The 18784-nt window shown below is 40.0% G+C and overlaps 1 protein-coding gene across 2 annotated transcripts in view; it reads right to left on the bottom strand.

The window, feature by feature from the left end:
- N4BP2 (NEDD4 binding protein 2) overlaps window positions 1–18784 on the bottom strand; it is a 98783-nt gene that overhangs the window by 13944 nt on the left and 66055 nt on the right. For both annotated transcript variants that reach the window (XM_025386604.1, XM_025386605.1), the window contains 5 exons: window positions 18090–18135; window positions 15992–16188; window positions 10078–10196; window positions 4886–5024; window positions 740–928 (listed from right to left, as the gene is read on the bottom strand). In XM_025386604.1, coding sequence (XP_025242389.1) covers window positions 740–928; window positions 4886–5024; window positions 10078–10196; window positions 15992–16188; window positions 18090–18135 — 690 coding nt within the window. The remainder of the gene's footprint in view (window positions 1–739; window positions 929–4885; window positions 5025–10077; window positions 10197–15991; window positions 16189–18089; window positions 18136–18784) is intronic.

Here is an 18784-nt window from a genome sequence, read left to right as displayed (position 1 = left end):
TGTTAAATGAGCCCAAGTAGAAATTTTACTTCCCTGGCCAGGCACAGTGGCTCAAGCCTGTAATCCCAGCACTTTGGGAGGCCAAGACGGGCGGATCACGAGGTCAGGAGATCGAGACCATCCTGGCTAACACGGTGAAATCCCGTCTCTACTAAAAAATACAAAAAACTAGCAGGGTGAGGTGGCGGGCACCTGTAGTCCCAGCTACTCGGGAGGCTGAGGCAGGAGAATGGCGTAAACCCGGGAGGCGGAGGCTGCAGTGAGCTGAGATCCGGCCACTGCACTCCAGCCTGGGTGACAGAGCGAGACTCCATCTCACAAAAAAAAAAAGAAAAGAAATTTTACTTCCCTAAAAAATTTAATGTTATTTTTCTACTATGAAAGTGATATATTACTAAAAATTCAAACATCATAGAAGGCACAAAATCCCTTTAATCTCATTGAGATGGCCAATATTAATATTCTGCTGCCAGAAATAGGGACTGTCAGAACAAACCGTAATTCACATAAGCAGTAAATGCAAAACAACCACAGAAACTGAGCATTTCAAATGCTCAAAACAGCAGATGAAATTCTCAGAACCATACATTTCTTAGGATACCTTATTTATGTCACTTATACAACTACTACGTTCCTCAGAATAACTTAATCTAGTCACAATATGGGTGTTATCTGCTTCAAGATTATTTAGTTATTATAACTAACAAACAAAAAATATATAATCATTTTTCCACTTTACCCGCTGGGCATAAAAGGTGGCGACATTTTTCTTCCCTATCCGATATGCTTCTTTGGCCTTGCTGTAGCACTCCATCCTCTTCTGCTGGTGAAGGAAAGCCTCTGCTCTGTAGTCATCATAGTCTGGGTACTCAAAGTCCTGGAAAGACAGTTCGCTTGGTGTTTCTTCAGTCTCTTTTAATTTCTTTGGCTATAAGATATTAAACAATAAGTAACACACACAGAAAGTTTAAAAAAAAAACTCACACTTTACACCTTCACAAAACTCATGTGAAAACTGGGCTCTCGTATATTTTCATCTCTCTCCTCAGGAAACAGATTCTCCCTGGTGTCTACCTTATAAGTCAGGCATTTTATAGACTATCATTAACTTTTTTATGCCATTAAGGTTACCCTTTCTTTAACCACTCTTAGGAGATGTTGAAGAGTTCTCTAAAATTATCAAAATACAATTAGGGATATTAAACTCTGAGTTGGAAGAGGCAAGTCCGGTCTCAAAATGGAGGTAAAGCCACCATCCGGTCGCCCCCAGCCCAACTCCAGCCATCGCCACCAGCGCCAGGGAGAGGAGGATCATGACTCAAAGGAACCAAAGCAATAGAAAAAATTGTTCACTGGTGGTCTGAGTTTTGAAACTAAAGATGATAATTTAAGAGAATAAGTGCAAAAATAATTCCCAGAATAACTTAAAGTTTACATTTTGGCCAACGTTTACATAACTCACAAAAACTCTCTTTCTGATTACATTTCCAATCATCTCCCACTTTGAGTAAGCATACCTTCTTATCACCCCCTAATACCATAATGACTCACAGTGCCTTGCATATTATCAGGAGGGAGAAGTAACTTCACTGCCAATTTGGCCCATAAGGTCTCATAATCATGTTGTGTACACTCTCTGCATTTTATAATATATTGCATCTATCTATCCATGACAGCGGCATATTTTCCAGTTGGGCAAAGGCATCGGTGGTAGCACTAACAGATCAAATGAAAATCAAAATTACCTAAGTCCTAAATACCAACTGACTGACAATGAAACATTCAAAGAAAAAAGGGAGCATATAATTTACCCCTGAGGGGTTTTATTAATAAGAATTGCAGGATGATAAGGTTCTGTAAAATAAAATAAAATTTAAAAATAAGGCTGGGCGTGGTGGCTCACACCTGTAATCCCAGCACTTTGGGAGGCCGAGGTGGATCACTTGAGCCCAGAAGTTCGAGATCAGCTTAGGCAACCAAAACCCCACCTCTACAAAAAATACAAAAATTAGCCAGGTGTGGTGGTTCGTGCCTGTAGTCCCAGCTACTCAGGAGGGGGAGATGGGAGGATCACTTGAGATGTGATCCTGCCACTGCACTCCAGCCTGAGTGACACAGCAAGACTCTTGTCTCAAAGAAAAAAAAAAAGAAAAAAATTCTGTTAAAAAAAAAAAAAAGCCTAATGCTAGGCCAGGCGTGGGGGCTCACGCATGTAATCCCACCACTTTGGGAAGCCGAGGCAGGTGGATCATGAGGTCAGGAGTTCAAGACCAGCCTGGCCAAGATGGTAAAACCCCATCTCTACTAAAAATACAAAAAATTAGCTGAGCGCGGTGGCAGGCACCTGTAATCCCAGCTACTCAGGAGGCTGAGGCAGGAGAATCGCTTGAACTCAGAGGGCAGAGGTTGCAGTGAGCTGAGATCACACCATTGCACTCTAGCCTGGGCAACAGAGTGAGACTCTGACTCAAAAAAAAAAAAAGCCTAATGCTGATACAAAATTAATACAAAAAACACAACTGCATGTCTATGTACTTGTAATAAACAATCCAAAAATAAAATTAATGAATAATTCCAGGCCAGGTGCGGTGGCTCAAGCCTGTAATCCTAGCACTTTGGGAGGCTGGGGTGGGCGGATTGCTTGAGCCCAGGAGTTGAACCCAGTCTGGGCAACATAGCGAGACCCTCATCTCTTTTTAATTTAAAAGTAATATCAAAAAATAAAGTAAATTTTTAAAAAGGGCATAATTCCAGACCAGAAAGAAAACAAACAAAAGAAATAATTCCATTTACATTTATAATAGCATGAAAAAGAATAAAATACTGTATTTAGAAATAAATTTAACAAAAGATGTGCAAAATTTATACTCTGAAAACTATAACACATTGTTGAAGGAAATTAAAGAAGACCTAAATAAACTGAAAGATACTCCATTTCATGAGTTGAAAGATTTAATATTGTTAATTGGCAATACTCCTCAAATTCGTCTACATATTCAACACAAACCCCATCAAAATTCTAGCTGGCTTCTGTGCAGAAATTCACAAACTAATCCTAAAATTCACATGGAAATCCAAGGGCACCAGAATAGCCAAAATCTCTTAGAAAAAAAAAAAAAGAACATAGTTGGAAGACTCACACTTCCCAATTTTAAAACTTACTAGAAAGCCACAGTAATCAAGAAGCCACAGTAATCAAGATAAGTGGTACTGGCAATAGGATAGACATACAGATCAATGGAATAGAATTAGGAGTACAACAATAAATCCTTACAATTATGGTGAATTCATTTTCAACAAAAGTGCCAAGAAAATTCAATGGGAAAAGAACAGTCTTTGCAACAAATGGTACAAAACAACTGGATATCCACATGCGAAAGAATCAACTTGAACTTCTGTCTCACTACATATACAAAAATTAACTCAAAATGGATTAAAGATCTAAATGAAAGGCCTGAAACTATGACTCCTAGAGAAAATACAGGAGGAAAGTTCATAAGATTGGATTTGGCAATGAAGCACAGGCAACATAGCAAAAGTAGACAAACTAGATTACATCAAATTTAAAAGACTTCAGTGTCACAACAGAAACAACAGAGTGAAAAAGCAACCTATGGACAGGACAGAATATCTGCAAATCACATGTCTGATTGGGGACTTGTATCTAGAATATATAAAGAACACTTACAACTCAACAATAAAGACAAATAACCCAATTTAAAAATAGGCAAAGGATATGAACAGACATTCCTCCAAAGGTATACAAATGACCAATAGCACATAAAAAGATGCTCAACATCAACAGTCATCAAGGAAATGCAAATCAAAACCACAATAAGATACCACTTCTGTATTAACCATGGCATTTTTGCAGCCTTCGAGACACTAGAGAGGCTGCTTCCTCTGCCCCCTCATCTCCATCCACTCTCACAACCTCCTCAGGTTTAGCTAATTCCTAGAGATAACAAACACCTGTCTGGGAGCATGCCTTTCATTTGCAAACCAACCAGTCGGGAATCTATGCCTCCAACTTCCTCCTTTAATGGGGTTCTCCCACTCCGGGCACTATCCACCTGCCCCAAGTACCAGACAACCAGGGGAAGTCCCTATGCCCCAGAGCCTACTGAAATTATTTAAACTAGCCAATCCTAAACCTGCTTACCCTACCTTACCGATTCCTTCCCGTAGAAACCAAAATACAGGCTTTTGCCCACATTTCCCCCTACTCATTCTGCCTCCTGACCAATCCTGTTGGCTCCCCATGTGGCCTTGGGTAGCAATCCATACCTCCTTTTTCCAGAACTCTGAGTATGATAAACTTCCTTTCTGACACTTCCATGTCTCCATGTCTTACCACATCTGATTAAACCAAATCCTGGGTATTCTTAAAACAAATCCTGGGTATTCCCACTCACTACAATGGTTATAATAAAAAAGACAGGTGTTAAATAATAATACGTGTCAGTGAGGATGTGGAGAAATTGTAACCCTCATACAACTCTAGTGGAAATATAAAATGGAGGAGCCACTTAGGGAAAAAATTTGGCACTTTCCCAAAAGGCTAAATATTTCTGCCCACATGTTTATATTCAAGACCCATCATGTTACTGCTATTCAATTAAACCTCATACTCTACTGTGTCAGAGTATACAGAAGTTGCAGAAATTCAAGTGCCTGTTTTTCATGCACACGAAGAAAAGCATCAGCTATAAATTCATTATTTTGAGTGCACAGATATTATAAGCCAAATATGCCACTGGTGGTTAAATTTCCAGTCTAGTCAAAATGGTGAGAAATAATCATTAAATTATTATACTCAATGAACCAATTACATTTTTATATGCAATTATCTACCCTTATAGAAAAAAAATTAGTAACTCCATACCTTTTTCTCTTTAGACTTCTGGCCAGTATGAGATGTGACATTCTCATTTTGGTGAACAAACTCTTGGGCTACAACTGTTTTTACAGGGTCCCCTTCAAGAACACAGTTAAGAAATTGCACTGTGTGTTCTAATGAATAGCTGTAGAAACATAATGTCAATAAATGAAAATAAGTTATGTGAAGACATTAACACAAGCAATCTTCAAACGTCTTACAAGAATATGAAAAACTGGCTTACTTTTAAGTTTTCAACCTTGAAATTAAATGCTCATGGTATATCTCAAAAAAAAAAATCAAGAATAATCAGAAGGAAACTATCAAGCAGTAGGTTCTCAAAAGCTAATTTTCAAAAAACGAATGCCAAAAGATAGTACGTTGGTAATTCAGCCGGGTGTGGTAGCTCACGCCTGTAATCCCAGCACTTTGGGAGGCCAAGGCGGGTGGATCACTTGAGGTCAGGAGTTCTAGACTAGCCTGGCCAACATGGCGAAACACCATCTCTACAAAAAATACAAAAATTAGCCGGGTGTGGTGACATGCACCTGTAATCTTGGGAGGCTGAGAGGCACAAGAATCGCTTGAAGCCAGAAGGCAGAGGTTGCAGTGAGCTGAGATCGTGCTACTGCACTCCAGCCTGGGCAACAGAAAGAGACTTCATCTCAAAAAAAAAAAAAAAAAATAGATAATTCAATTTCTAATCCTTTGTTCCAGGCAGATTAACCACAACAAATCTTTCTTTCATTTTATCACCTATTTTTTTTTTTTTCCGAGACAGAGTCTCGCTCTGTCACCCAGGCTGGAGTGCAGTGGTGTGATCTCAGCTCACTGCAAGCTCTGCCTCCCGGGTTCACGTCATTCTCCTGCCTCAGCGTTCCGAGTAGCTGGGACCACAGGCGCCCACCACCACACCCGGCTAATTTTTTGTATTTTTAGTACAGATGGGGTTTCACCATGTTAGGCAGGATGATCTCGATCTCCTGACCTCGTGATTCGCCCACCTTGGCCTCCCAAAGTGCTGGGATTACAGGCGTGAGGCACCATGCACGGCCTTATCACCTATTCTTAAATCCTTTGTTGGATTCACACTTGGTTCCCTTCAAACATCAAACACAGACAATAGACCTTTAAGCTGACATTTGTATTGTGTCAAATTCTAAGTTTACTTTTACCACGGGATTTTAGTCAAATTCTAAGCAGGGATACAGAAAAGAAAAAGTAAAGCACTACCCTACCTCTCATCCCTGCATTACTCAGTCATATCTTGAGGGTGATACTATATTATCTGTAGAATGAAATTCTACAAATCGACAAATGTCTGATACACTCACGTTCCAATATCTAAAGAAAATCATTCAAAAAAATTATATGCTTCTCAGTATTTCACAACATTTTAGTGTGCTGCTCAGTATTTCACACTATTTATGTCTCTCACCTCTTCCACTGGCCAGATACTGAGGAACTGACCACATATGAGTATTTTTTGAAGTTTGGTTAACTAGGCCAGGCTCACGCCTGTAATTGCAGCACTTTGGGAGGCCAAGGCAGGTGGATCACCTGAGGTCAGGAGTTCGAGATGAGCCTGGCCAACATGGTGAAACCCTGTCTCTACTAAAAATACAAAAAAAAATTACATGGTGTCGGGCACCTGTAATCCCAACTACTTGGGAGGCTGAGGCAGGAGAAATGCCTGAACCCAGGAGGCAGAGGTTGCAGGGAGCCGAGATGGTGCCACTGCACTCCAGCCTGAACAACAAGAGCAAAACTCTGTCAGAAAAAAAGAAAGAAAGAGAGAGAGAGAGGGAGAGAGGGAGGGAATGGGGAAGGGAGAGAGGGAGGGAACGGGAAAGGGAGGGAGGGAGGGAGGGAGGGAGGGAGGGAGGGAGGAAGGAAGGAAGGAAGGAAGGAAGGAAGGAAGGAAGGAAGGAAGGAAGGAAGGAAGGAAGGAAGGAATTCGGTAAACTAATTATCCAAAATAATGTGATGTTTTGCTATTCTTCAATTTATTAAAGACAACCCTTGAAGGGAAGCCATGTGCAACTACCAGTTCCACTTCCCCTCTCATCTTGTTGCCTCAGACATGCTCAACACAAAGGATATCAGTATCTAGGGGCTGGATGCTATCAACAATTATCCACATCCTTTCTAAGCCTTAAAATCACCCACCTGCTGGAAGTCAGTCTCCAGCCCTGACGCTGTTTGACGCAAACAGCCCTAGAAGATTACACCTCAAGCACATACTGTAGTAACTGAGCCTACGTACCCTTCTTACCAGGATGAAGTTGAACCTACTGCTAGCTGAGAGAATCAGCCAGTCTTTGGCAGACAAATAGAGGCAATCAGCCACCTAACATGAGGGGCCCGGCTGACCAATCACTGGCTATCCCCAGAAAGGACACACCCAGCCCCCTCCTTTGCCTGGGGAAGCACAACTCTGAGCTATTTCACCTCAGGCCTCTTGCCCTAGGTACTCATAGAACAGGAATGGCCATAAGCTAGCATCACCCTCCGGCATCTGGGACATTTTAACACAAAACTTTCAGAAAACAGCAAGTTAGGTAGCAAAAATAAGAAAGAAAATTAGGGATTGGAATACTACCTTTAAAGATTTGATTTAGGTGACATATTTAGAACTCTGCACACTCAGCAGAGAATAAATATTCTTAAGTACAGACTGCACTGGGCACAGTGGTTCACACCTGTAATCCCAGAACTTTGGGAGGCCAAGCGGGGAGAATCCCTTGAGCTCAGGAGTTCAAGACCAGCCTGGGTAACATGGTGAAACTCCATCTCTACAAAAAATATACAAAAACTAGCCAGGTGTGGTGGCACGTGCCTGTAGTCCCAGCTACTTGGGAGGCAGAGGTGGGAGGATCACTTGAACTCAGGAGGTCAAGGATGTAATGAGCCAAGATCGTGCTACTATACTCCAGCCTCGGCAACAGCAAGACCCTGTCTCACACAAACACACACACACAAAAAAGTATACGTTGACTACTCCTCATCCGAAACACTTGGGATCAGAAGTGGCTGAGATTTCAAATTTTTCCAAATTTTGGAATATCTGTATATACATAATGAGGTATCTTGGGAATGGGGTCCAAGTCTAAACATAAAATTCACTCATGTTTTTATATGCCTTAATAATTGGCCGGGTGAGGTGGCTCACACCTGTAATCCCAGCACTCTGGGAGGCGAAGGTGGGTGGATCACCTGAGGTCAAGAATTCGAGACCAGCCTGGCCAACACGGTGAAACCCTGTCTCTACTAAAAATACAAAAATTAGCCGGGCATAGTGGCACACGCCTGTAATCCCTGCTACTCAGCAGGCTGAGGCAGGAGAATCACTTGAACCCGGGAGGTGGAGGCTGCAGTGAGCTGCGATGGCACCACTGCACTCCAGCCTGGGAGACAAAGTGAGACTGTCTCAAAAAAAAAAAAGAAAGAAATTCCAGGGTAAATAGAAATTCAAACTAAAATCTGATTTAGAAAATAATGAAAATTAAAATATATATCAAAATCAGAACAACATATAGAGAAAAATTCATACCTTAAATGTATGTTATTAAAGACTGAAAGGAAATAAACTAACCAGAGTTGAAAATATACTAACAAATTTTAAGAGAAAGATATCAGTAAAAATAAATGATGAGAGAGCATAAAATAGACTTTGACCAATAAACCAAGATTCTCTCTCTGAGAAGGTACAAGCCCAGAACCTTCAAGGTACTAAGTTCTTTAAACTTTCCATAGCAGAGAGAAAAATGGCGGTCTGCCAGTTTATTTTATTAAGGCTGACACCAAATAAAACACTGAAACCAAAATCTGACGAAAATAGCCCAGGAACAGAAAAAAAAAAATCACAGACCAACGCCGTTTCATTACTATTGCAAAAATCCCAATGAATTAGTAAATCAATTCCTACCTGCATTAAAGGAAGAAAAAAAAAAAATCTGAAGGTAAAGTAGGTTTTATTCCAGAAATCCATTATTGTGATTGATATGAAATGTATTAATAAACTAAAGATCAAAATCTGTATTAGATTCTCAAAAGATTCTCAAAAAGTATCTATTTAAAACAAGCTCTTGTGAAGAATTTACGAAAAATACAGGATCAAAAGTATACATTTTTCAAGCCACAGCATTCCTGATATACCAAACGTAACACTACAATAATTAAAACAACGTGGTGGCAACTCAGGATCTAACAATGTATTTGGGAATGTAGTAAGTATTTGTATGTATTTGGGAATGTAGTAAGTATTACCGGTTATGTTTTATATAAGTGGGGGGGCAAAGATGACCCATTCATTTGGTTAGTCATTTGGAAAAACAAGTTAAATCTCTAGCTCATTTATAAATCTCTACCTCATACCACACACATAAAAAGGTAGACATTTAAAATAATAAAGAAAAATTTTTATAATACTGGGACATAACAGACTCCCTAAATAAAACATAAAACTCAGAAACAGGCCGGGCGCGGTGGCTCAAGCCTGTAATCCCAGCACTTTGGGAGGCCGAGACGGGCGAATCACAAGGTCAGGAGATCGAGACCATCCTGGCTAACCCGGTGAAACCCCGTCTCTACTAAAAAGTACAAAAAACCAGCCGGGCGAGGTGGCGGGCGCCTGTAGTCCCAGCTACTCGGGAGGCTGAGGCAGGAGAATGGCGTAAACCCGGGAGGCGGAGCTTGTAGTGAGCTGAGATCTGGCCACTGCACTCCAACCTGGGCAACAGAGCGAGACTCCGTCTCAAAAAAAAAAAAAAAAAAAAAAAAAAAACTCAGAAACAATAAAGGCAAAGATTTTCTGTCCTGCAACCAATCTCCCATAGATACTGAAGGACAACTGTATTTTGAGACACAGAGAAAGAGACTATGTTTATATAACTTACATTACAGTATATTGTTATAACTGTTCTATTTTATTGTTAGCTATAGTTGTTAAATTTTTACTGTGCCTAATTTGTAAATCAATTCTTATTTACAGGAAAAAAACATAGTATATATAGGGTATATGTAGGGTTCAGTTATATTCATGGTTTCATGCATCCACTGTGGGTCTTGGAATAGTATCCACAGATTAGGAGAGACTACTGTAGACCTGTATTATTTTTGTTATCAGAAAAATAAACATGGCATATGCTTTCAGTGATATCAGAGTAGAAACTACAGACAATCCTTCTAGCACTCACTTGTGGTCCTTGAAAATGTCCACCAGAAAATTTTGGTTAATGGCTGGAAAGATCTTAAAGAGCTGCTTTTCCTTTAGTTTAGTGGCACAATCTTTTTCAAACATAAGGGTCTCCCTTTTCTAAAACAAAAACACAAAAATCATCTTCAAGATGAAATGCATAATACTAGAAACGCTCATCAAAGGCACGATTAACTTGTTGCTAAACTGCTGATGAAAAGCAATCACAGACTTTCTTTACTGATTAAAGGCTGAAATTAGTAATATGAGTACTCTTGCACTATTTATTTATATCCCATTTTTTGCCAAGTATTTGAAGTTGCTCAAAAATATACACACACACACACACACACAATCCCACATATACATGTATGTGTGGGCATGTGTATGTAAATATATATATGCATACTGTCACACATGCATATCCAACACATTGAATCATTAAAAGGATGAAGATATAGAGGTATATATATACACACATACATAAACAGGATATAAATAAATGAAGTCAGAGAAAATAAAGATAAAATACAAGATAAAGCTAGTAGTATTAGATATCAATGCATGCCACAAAATCCTGTACAATTGCAAAAGGCAGGCCACAAATTTAGTTCTGAGACTCTTAATGGCCAAAGCAAAGGGGAAAACAAAGATTCTCAGTGTCCATAAAATAAAAACAAACCAGTTGCTCAGGAGAAATACAGATTTTTCTGGTACTGAGACCTGAGAGAAACTTCTCCCATGGGTCCTCATAAAAGTGACACTGTGTGATGCTGTGAACATCGTCCTCAAAACATATTTTCCTCAATGGGCAGAAACTACAGTGTACAAACAAGCTGTAAATTCAGATTAACAGAAAATCTTGGAATTCACAATTATTTTTTAAGTTTTTCACAAATATATTTACTCCAAAATAACTGTATAAGAATTATATTATTACTCACATTTCATATTTGGATCTGCTCTAAACTATCAGACCAAAAGAACTTTCCTAAAAATATGCTATTTTAATTCTAACCTAAGATGATAATAAATATTCTTAAAGTGGCAATTTGTCAACACTGTGATGTAACAAAATAATTTTGTTTGCTACAAAAATGCTGATGTCTGAAAAATAACTTCCTATACAATTTCAAAGGCAATAAAATGACTGAAAATTCCTAAATTTAAAAATTACAATAGCTGAGGTAGGAGGATTCTTTGAACCCAGGAGTTCAAGACCAACCTGACAACATAGCAAGACTCTATCTCTACATAAAATTGTTTTTTAAAAACTGGCCAGGTGTGATGGCAAGTCCCTATAGTCCCTGCTGAGGTGGGAGGATGGCTTGAGCCCAGGAGGTCAAGGCTACAGTGAGCTCGGATCAAGTCACTGCACTCCAGGCTGGACAACAGAGTGATACCCTGTATCAAAAATAAATAAATAAATAAATAAACAAATTAAAATAATCTGGGAAAAAGGTAGAATTGTTATTTGTTTTAAAGCTTAACCATACTTAGGCCATTTATAACACCAAACAGCAATAAAAGAGGAACCACAAGAGGTGACAATATGACAAGCAAAAAGGAGTGATAACGCTGAACATATAACAAGAGTGATGGAAACAAGCTACCTGAAGAATTTAAAATATTTCTGGCTGGGTGCGGTGGCTCATGCCTATAATCCTAACACTTTGGAAGGCCAAGGTGGGCAGATCGCTTGAGCCCAGGAGTTTGAGACCAGCCTGGGCAACATGGCAAAACCCCATCTATACTAAAAATACAAAAATAAGCCAGGCGTGGTGACGTGTGCTTCTGGTCCCAGCTACTTGAGGGGCTGAGGTGACAGGATTGCTTGAGCCCAGGAGATTGCGCCACTGCACACTCCAGCATGGGCAATAGAGTGAAACCCAGTCCCCCCCAAAAAAAATTCAAAATACTTCACATTTTACTTAAGATACGCATGTAATCTAAACTTACTAAAAAATTCAATAATCAGATTTTCTACCAATCTACCAGGTCATAGTTTCTAAACTATAAATTCTGAGGTTTCATCAATGAACTAAAACCTTGTAACCTTAATCATCTTAAAATTAATTACTCTATTCATATATTATGTGTAAAGTTTCTATTTTTTGCTTTAAAAAATATATACAAAGTATATTTCTCCTTTGGGGACAAAGAGTGAGGACAGCATCAGAAAATTATCTGGCTGGGTGCAGTGTCGTTTACACTTAATAATCCCAGCACTTTGAAAGGCCAAGGTAGAAGGGCTGCTTGAAGCCAGGAGTTCGAGACCAGCCTGGGCAACATTGCAAGACCTCATCTCTATTTGAGAAAAAAAGAAAGAAAAAAAAAAATTATCTTTCTGAGGCTCTATGTAAAGGTGGGTATCCTTGGGACAAAGCCAACCAGCTTCTATTATATTATCCAATCTATAGAAAAACAAGCAAAGGCCAGGTGTGGTAGCTCATACCTATAATCCCAGCACTTTGGAAGGCCGAGGCAGGTGAATTGCTTGAGCTCAGGAGTTTGAGACCAGCCTGGCCAACATGGTGAAACCCCATCTCTTCTAAAAATACAAAAATTAGCCAGGCATGGTGGCGGACACCTGTAATCTCTTCTACTTGGGAGGCTGAGGCAGGAGAATCGCTTGAACTTGGGAGGTGGAGATTGCAGTGAGCCGAGATTGTGCCACTGCACTCCAACCTGAGCAACACAGCGAGACTCTGTCTCAAAACAAACAAACAACAACAACAAAAAAACTAGCAGAGCATCATGGCTCATACCTGTAGTCCCAGCTACTTGGGAGGCTAAGGTGGGAGGATGGCTTGAGCCCAAAAGGCAAAGTTGCAGTGAGCTGAGATGGTGCCACTGCACTCCAGCCTGTAACAGAGCCAGACTCTGTCTCAAAAAAAAAAAAAAAAAAAAAAACACAACAAAAACCACTGATAGCAAAAAAAAAAAAAAAAAAAAGAGTAAGTTGTTAAGTCAAAAGATGCTCATTTGTTCACTATTACATCAAGATATTAAAGAGAGGTTAGAACTGTAAAGACAAGTTTCAATAGGGGAAAATGGCATTTCAACAGAAAGTATCATATCATTTAAGCCTAAGTATTAGGCTTTCCTTATTCTTATTTTTTATTTTTTTAAGAAAACCCATTGCTGGCTGGGCGCCGTGGCTCACGCCTATAATCCCAACACTTTGGGAGGCCAAATCACTTAAGGTCAGGAGTTCAAGACCAGCCTGGCCAACATGGTATAACCCCGTCTCTACTAAAAATACAAAAATTAGCTGGGTGTGGTGGCACATGCCTGTAATCCCAGCTACTTGGGAAGCTCAGGCAGGAGAATTGCTCGAACCCAGGAGGTGGAGGTTGCAGTGTGCCAAGAACGCACCACTGCACTCCAGCCTAGGTGACAGAATGAGCTCAAAAAAAAAAAAGAGAAAATTCATTGCCTCAAAATAATACATATATTAATTGAAGAGGCTATTTGACAGGACACTAAAATTTTAAGATCTACTGAAGAGGTTATTTCTTGGATTGCATTAGGATACAAAGATGGAAATGGCAGCATATTTCTAATTTAATTAACCAAGATAAATTTAAAAAATAAATACGAAGGTATAGGAATCCCTATGCTTTAACTGGATGTATTACAGCCAAATATAAAGGTGCTCCTTTGTGCAGTCAAACAAACAAGAAAGTGTTAAAATGTTTTTTTTTTTTTTTTGAGACGGAGTCTCGCTTTGTCACCCAGGCTGGAGTGCAGTGGCATGATCTCGGCTCACTGCAAGCTCTGCCTCCCGGGTTCATGCTATTCTCCTGCCTCAGCCTCCCGAGTAGCTGGGACTACAGGCGCCCACCATCACGCTCGGCTAATTTTTTGTATTTCTTTTAGTAGAGACGGGGTTTCACTGGGTTAGCCAGGATGGTCTCGATCTCCTGACCTCGTGATCCGCATGTCTCGGCCTCCCAAAGTGCTGGGATTACAGGCTTGAGCCACCGCGCCCGGCCCTAAAATGTTTTAAGAACACCATCTAAGAATTATTTGTTTCCCTTGAGAATTAGACTAAATAACCTCTAGGATGTTTTCCCTTTTGACCTGGAATTCTTTAATACTAATTTTCAGAATTCCAGAAAAGAGTAGAAGAAATCCAAATGAAATCAACTGCACGTATGGCTTCATATATTTAGATATTTTGAAATAAAGACCAAAACTAAAATTCAAAGTAAAGTGAAGGTTCTGTTTGAAAAGGAAGAGTAATTTTTTAATTCAAACTCATAAGTTTCTAAAATTTTTCTCTAAAAAATTTTGTTTCGCCCAGGCGTGGTGGCTCACACCGGTAATCCCAGCACTCTGGGAGGCCAAGGCTGGTGGATCACAAGGTCAGGAGATTGAGATCAGCCAGGCTAACACAGTGAAACCCCGTCTCTACTAAAAAATACACAAAATTAGCCAGGCATGGCGGTGGGCACCTATAGTTCCAGCTACTCAGGAGGCTGAGGCAGTAGAATGGTGTGAACCCGGGAGGCGGAGCTTGCAGTGAGCTGAGGTCACGCCACTGCACTCCAGCCTGGGCAACAGAGCAAGACTCCATCTCAAAAACAAAAAAAAATTTGTTTCAAAGATAGACATCTTTAATAGTAAGACAGACATTTCTTATTACTAATATAAATAATTATCTTTAAATAAGATTTCTTTCATGTTTTTATAGAAATAAAAAAATAGAGGTAAATATTAAAAGCTGAAAAAGATGCAGCTGACTGGGCATGGTGGCTCATGTCAGTAATCCCAGCACGTTGGGAAGCTGAGGCAGGAGGGTCACTTGAGCCCAGGAGTGCAAGATCAGCTTGGGCAACATGGCAAGACCCCCTCTCTACAAAAAATAAAATTAGCCAGGCATCATGGCACGTGCCTGTGGTCCCACCTACTTGGGAGGCTAAAACAGGGGGCTCACTTAAACCCAGGAGGTTGAGGCTGCAGTGAGCCTTACTGTACCACTGCACTCCAGCCTGGGCAACAGAGCAAGACTCCGTTTCAAACAAATAAAATTAAAAAAAGAAAAAAAAGACAGAGCCAGTTAGACACAGTGACTCATGCCTTTAATTCCAGCATTTTGGGAGGGCAAGGCAGGTGAATCACTGAGCCCAGAACTCAAGACCAACCAGGGCAACATGGCAAAACTGTCTCTATAATAAATTCAAAAATTGGCGGGCATGGTGGCTCATGTATGTAATCCTTGCACTTTGGGAGGTTGAGGCAGGTAGATCACTTGAGGTCGGAGTTCGAGACCAGCCTGGCCAACATGGTAAAACCCCGTCTCTACTAAAATTACTAAAAATTAACCAGGCACACACCTGTAGTCCCTGCTATTTGGGAGGCTGAGGCAGGAGAATCGCTTGAACCTGAAAGATGGAGGTTGCAGTGAGCCAAGATTGCACCACCGTACTCCAACCTGTGCAACAGAGTGAAACTCCATCTCAAAAACAAACAAACAAACAAAAAAAAACCCAGGCATGGCAGTCCCTGTTACTCAGGAGGCTGAGGTGGGAGGATTGCCTGAGCCCTGGAGGTCAAGGCTTCCATGTGCTGTGATCACACCACTGTACTCTAGTGTGGGCAACAGAGCCAAGACCACGTCTCCAAAAAAAAAAAAAAAAAAGAGAAAGATGCAGCTCAATCACCTATAAAATTAAATCTAAAACAACACAAACATAACATGGATGGCTTATAGCTGAGTATCAACTAATTTCCCTGAAGCAAAAACCTCCAGCTTCAATTTATACTTAAAATATTTTTCAATTTTAACATTAAATTCAATCAGGTTAAATATGGATTCCAGACTAGAAAATACTTTGAAAATCACAAAGTAAACATACACAATAAACCAGAATCAGAGACAGTAGCTTAATATTTATATTAATTCATACCAAATTATGTTTTTCCTGTAAAGCAATTTCTTCTGACATTATTTCTCTGAGTGATACTTTTTTAGTTTGAGTATTCCAATGATCCAATAAAGGTAGCATTTCAGACGCTGCTAAGGTCTTCAGTAATTTTTTGCCTGTTCTCTGAGATGATTTTTGTTCAGGATTATCAAGCCCAGTATGTCCAACCAAGGAAGGATCTACAAAGTAGTATAAATACTGTCATACTCTCAACAATAAATGTATAAATTAAACATTATTCACTCTGTTACATTTACCTCAGAAACCAAGGGAACAACAGTTTTTTAATTTTCAGTTTGTAAATATAACACAACTCTGAAATTGTAAAATACATCTTCACATCATTGCAAGTAAGAAATGGTATGTGTTAATGTAGCAATATTTTAAAAGAGTAATGATCTGTGTATAATTTTTTTTTTTTTTTGAGACAGAGTCTTGCTCTGTCACCCAGGCTGGAGTGCACTGGCGCGATCTCGGCTCACTGCAACCTCCGCCTCCTGGGTTCAAGCAATTCTCCTGCTTCAGCCTCCCAAGTAGCTGGGATTACAGGCGCCCGCCACCACGCCCAATTTTTGTATTTTTAGTAGAGACGGGGTCTCACCATGTTGGCCAGGATGGCCTCGAACTCGTGACCTCAGGTGATCCGCCTGCCTTGGCCTCCCAAAGTGCTGGGATTACAGGTGTGAGCCACCGCACCCGGCCAGTCTGTGTATAATTTTAAACTGACTCAATGCTTCCTACTCTTTTTCATATCATATCAACCCAAAATATGCTGACATGTATACAGGACACTGATAAATAGAGGAAGTTATAGCCAGCTGGAAGTGAGCAACCATAACAGCTATAGTCAGCTCTGCCCACCCATTCTAAGGACCAAGAAGATTGATTATTTTGGCAAACCTGTAACTCACTGAAGGCACACAATAAAGACTGGGCAAATGATATTCAAAATAAGGAACTGAACATTCTATAAAGCTCACAATAACAGAATTTAATGTGTAACATTTCAACTTCTCAGAGGAATATCAACACATTCTGATATATTCCTCTGCTGTCCTGGGGAGTGAAGAAACAACAGACACTGGCATTTGCACACCATCGTTTGGGCACCTCTATCCCTACATCAGCTGTAGCTCTTGAGGCTATGACATGAGCACAGGTCTGGACCAAAGTGGATCCTAAGAATCTTCAAGGTGGAACTCCTTGCCTTGGTCCCAGTGTGGAGTGGACAACAGAGGCATATGGAGGAACTCATGCACAAAAGGAGGATGCTTAATAACAGGTCTGCCACCCTGCAACAGTCACTGAAGACAACACTATCTAAGAGAAGTCATCTGGAATCAAATATTTTCAAGTTGGCAGGATGTACCAAAAAAGCAGGCTGCGTTTTGTGATCTAACAATACTGACATCAATAAAAACTTTGAATAACCTAGTAATATTTCAATGATGTTCTTGATCAAACACATGAACACTTTATTGCTCTCAAACCAAAAGTTTTCTTTCATGGAGAGCAAAACCTCAACAGGAAATACTTTGAGAGCATACCCTAGGTGTTCCACAGCACTCATGAAAGTTCAATATATATTATAGGGGCTTTTTTCCCTTTTAAGTTCTATTTCATATAAATAAAGTATTAAATATTTTTAAAGAACTGGCTGGGCGTGGTGGCTCATGCCTGTAACCCCAGCACTTTGGGAGGCCAAGGCGGGTGGATCACCTGCGGTCAGGAGTTCGAGACCAGCCTGACCAATATGGTGAAACCCTGTCTCTACTAAAAATACAAAAGTTAGCCAGGCATGGTGGCGTGCACCTGTAGTCCCAGCTACTCGGGAGGTTGAGGCAGGAGAATTGCTTGAACCCAGGAGGCAGAGGTTGCAGTAAGGCAAGATGGCACCATTGCACTCTAGCCTGGGCGACAGAGCAAGACTCCGTCCCTAAATAAATAAATAAAACTTTTATTTGCAAATCAAAATTTGTGAGTACTGTATTTTGTGGAAGTAATTTAGAATGAGTTAAAATTCAAACACACACACCAAGTTTCAACATTAAGACATTAGAAATAAAAATATGTGCTTTACCCTGCATAAACTTGCCACAAGACACCTCTTCTTGTCTTTGTCGCTCCTAAACACAAAAGCCAGGCAAGAGATTGGCAAACAAGGAGTGCATTAGTAAACAAGGACACAAGGTTATATTATTTTTCTCTAGAAATCATTTCTCCTTGTATAACTGTAAACGATCCTTACTAAATCTAAGTAAAATAATAAAGTTAGATAATAAAAATTATGAAGCATGACTACAGCTACATATTTTTCCACTTACAGAATGGTAAAAATACTGCCCTTTTTTTCAAAAAAATTCTCGTTATGGAGAATGGTCTGAAAAAAAAATTTTTAATAAACTAAAAACTGTCTTTGAAATTTAACCAATCAGCATTGAAGTCTTTAATTCCGGGAGTGAAAAACTCACCGTTTGTAACTTTTTTTTCTTGGAAAAAAAACAGGCCAGTCACAGTGGCTCATGCCTATAATCCCAACACTTTGGGAGGCCAAGGCAGGAGGATCACTTAAAGCCAGGAATTCAAAACCAACCTGGGCAACATACTGAGACCTCGCCTCTATTAAAAAAAAAAAAAAAAAATTACCTAGGTGTGGTGGCAGGCACCTGTTTAGTCCCACCTACTCTGGAGACTAAGGCAGGAGGATTGTGTGCCCAGTAGTTCAAGGCTGCAGTGAGCTATGACTGTGCCACTGCACTCAACCAGGGCAACAAG

Source organism: Theropithecus gelada, chromosome 5 (assembly GCF_003255815.1).
Source record: "Theropithecus gelada isolate Dixy chromosome 5, Tgel_1.0, whole genome shotgun sequence".
Classification (NCBI taxonomy): Eukaryota; Metazoa; Chordata; class Mammalia; order Primates; family Cercopithecidae; genus Theropithecus; species Theropithecus gelada.
Note: the sequence above shows the minus strand (reverse complement) of the source record. Positions and strands in the feature narration are given on the sequence as shown.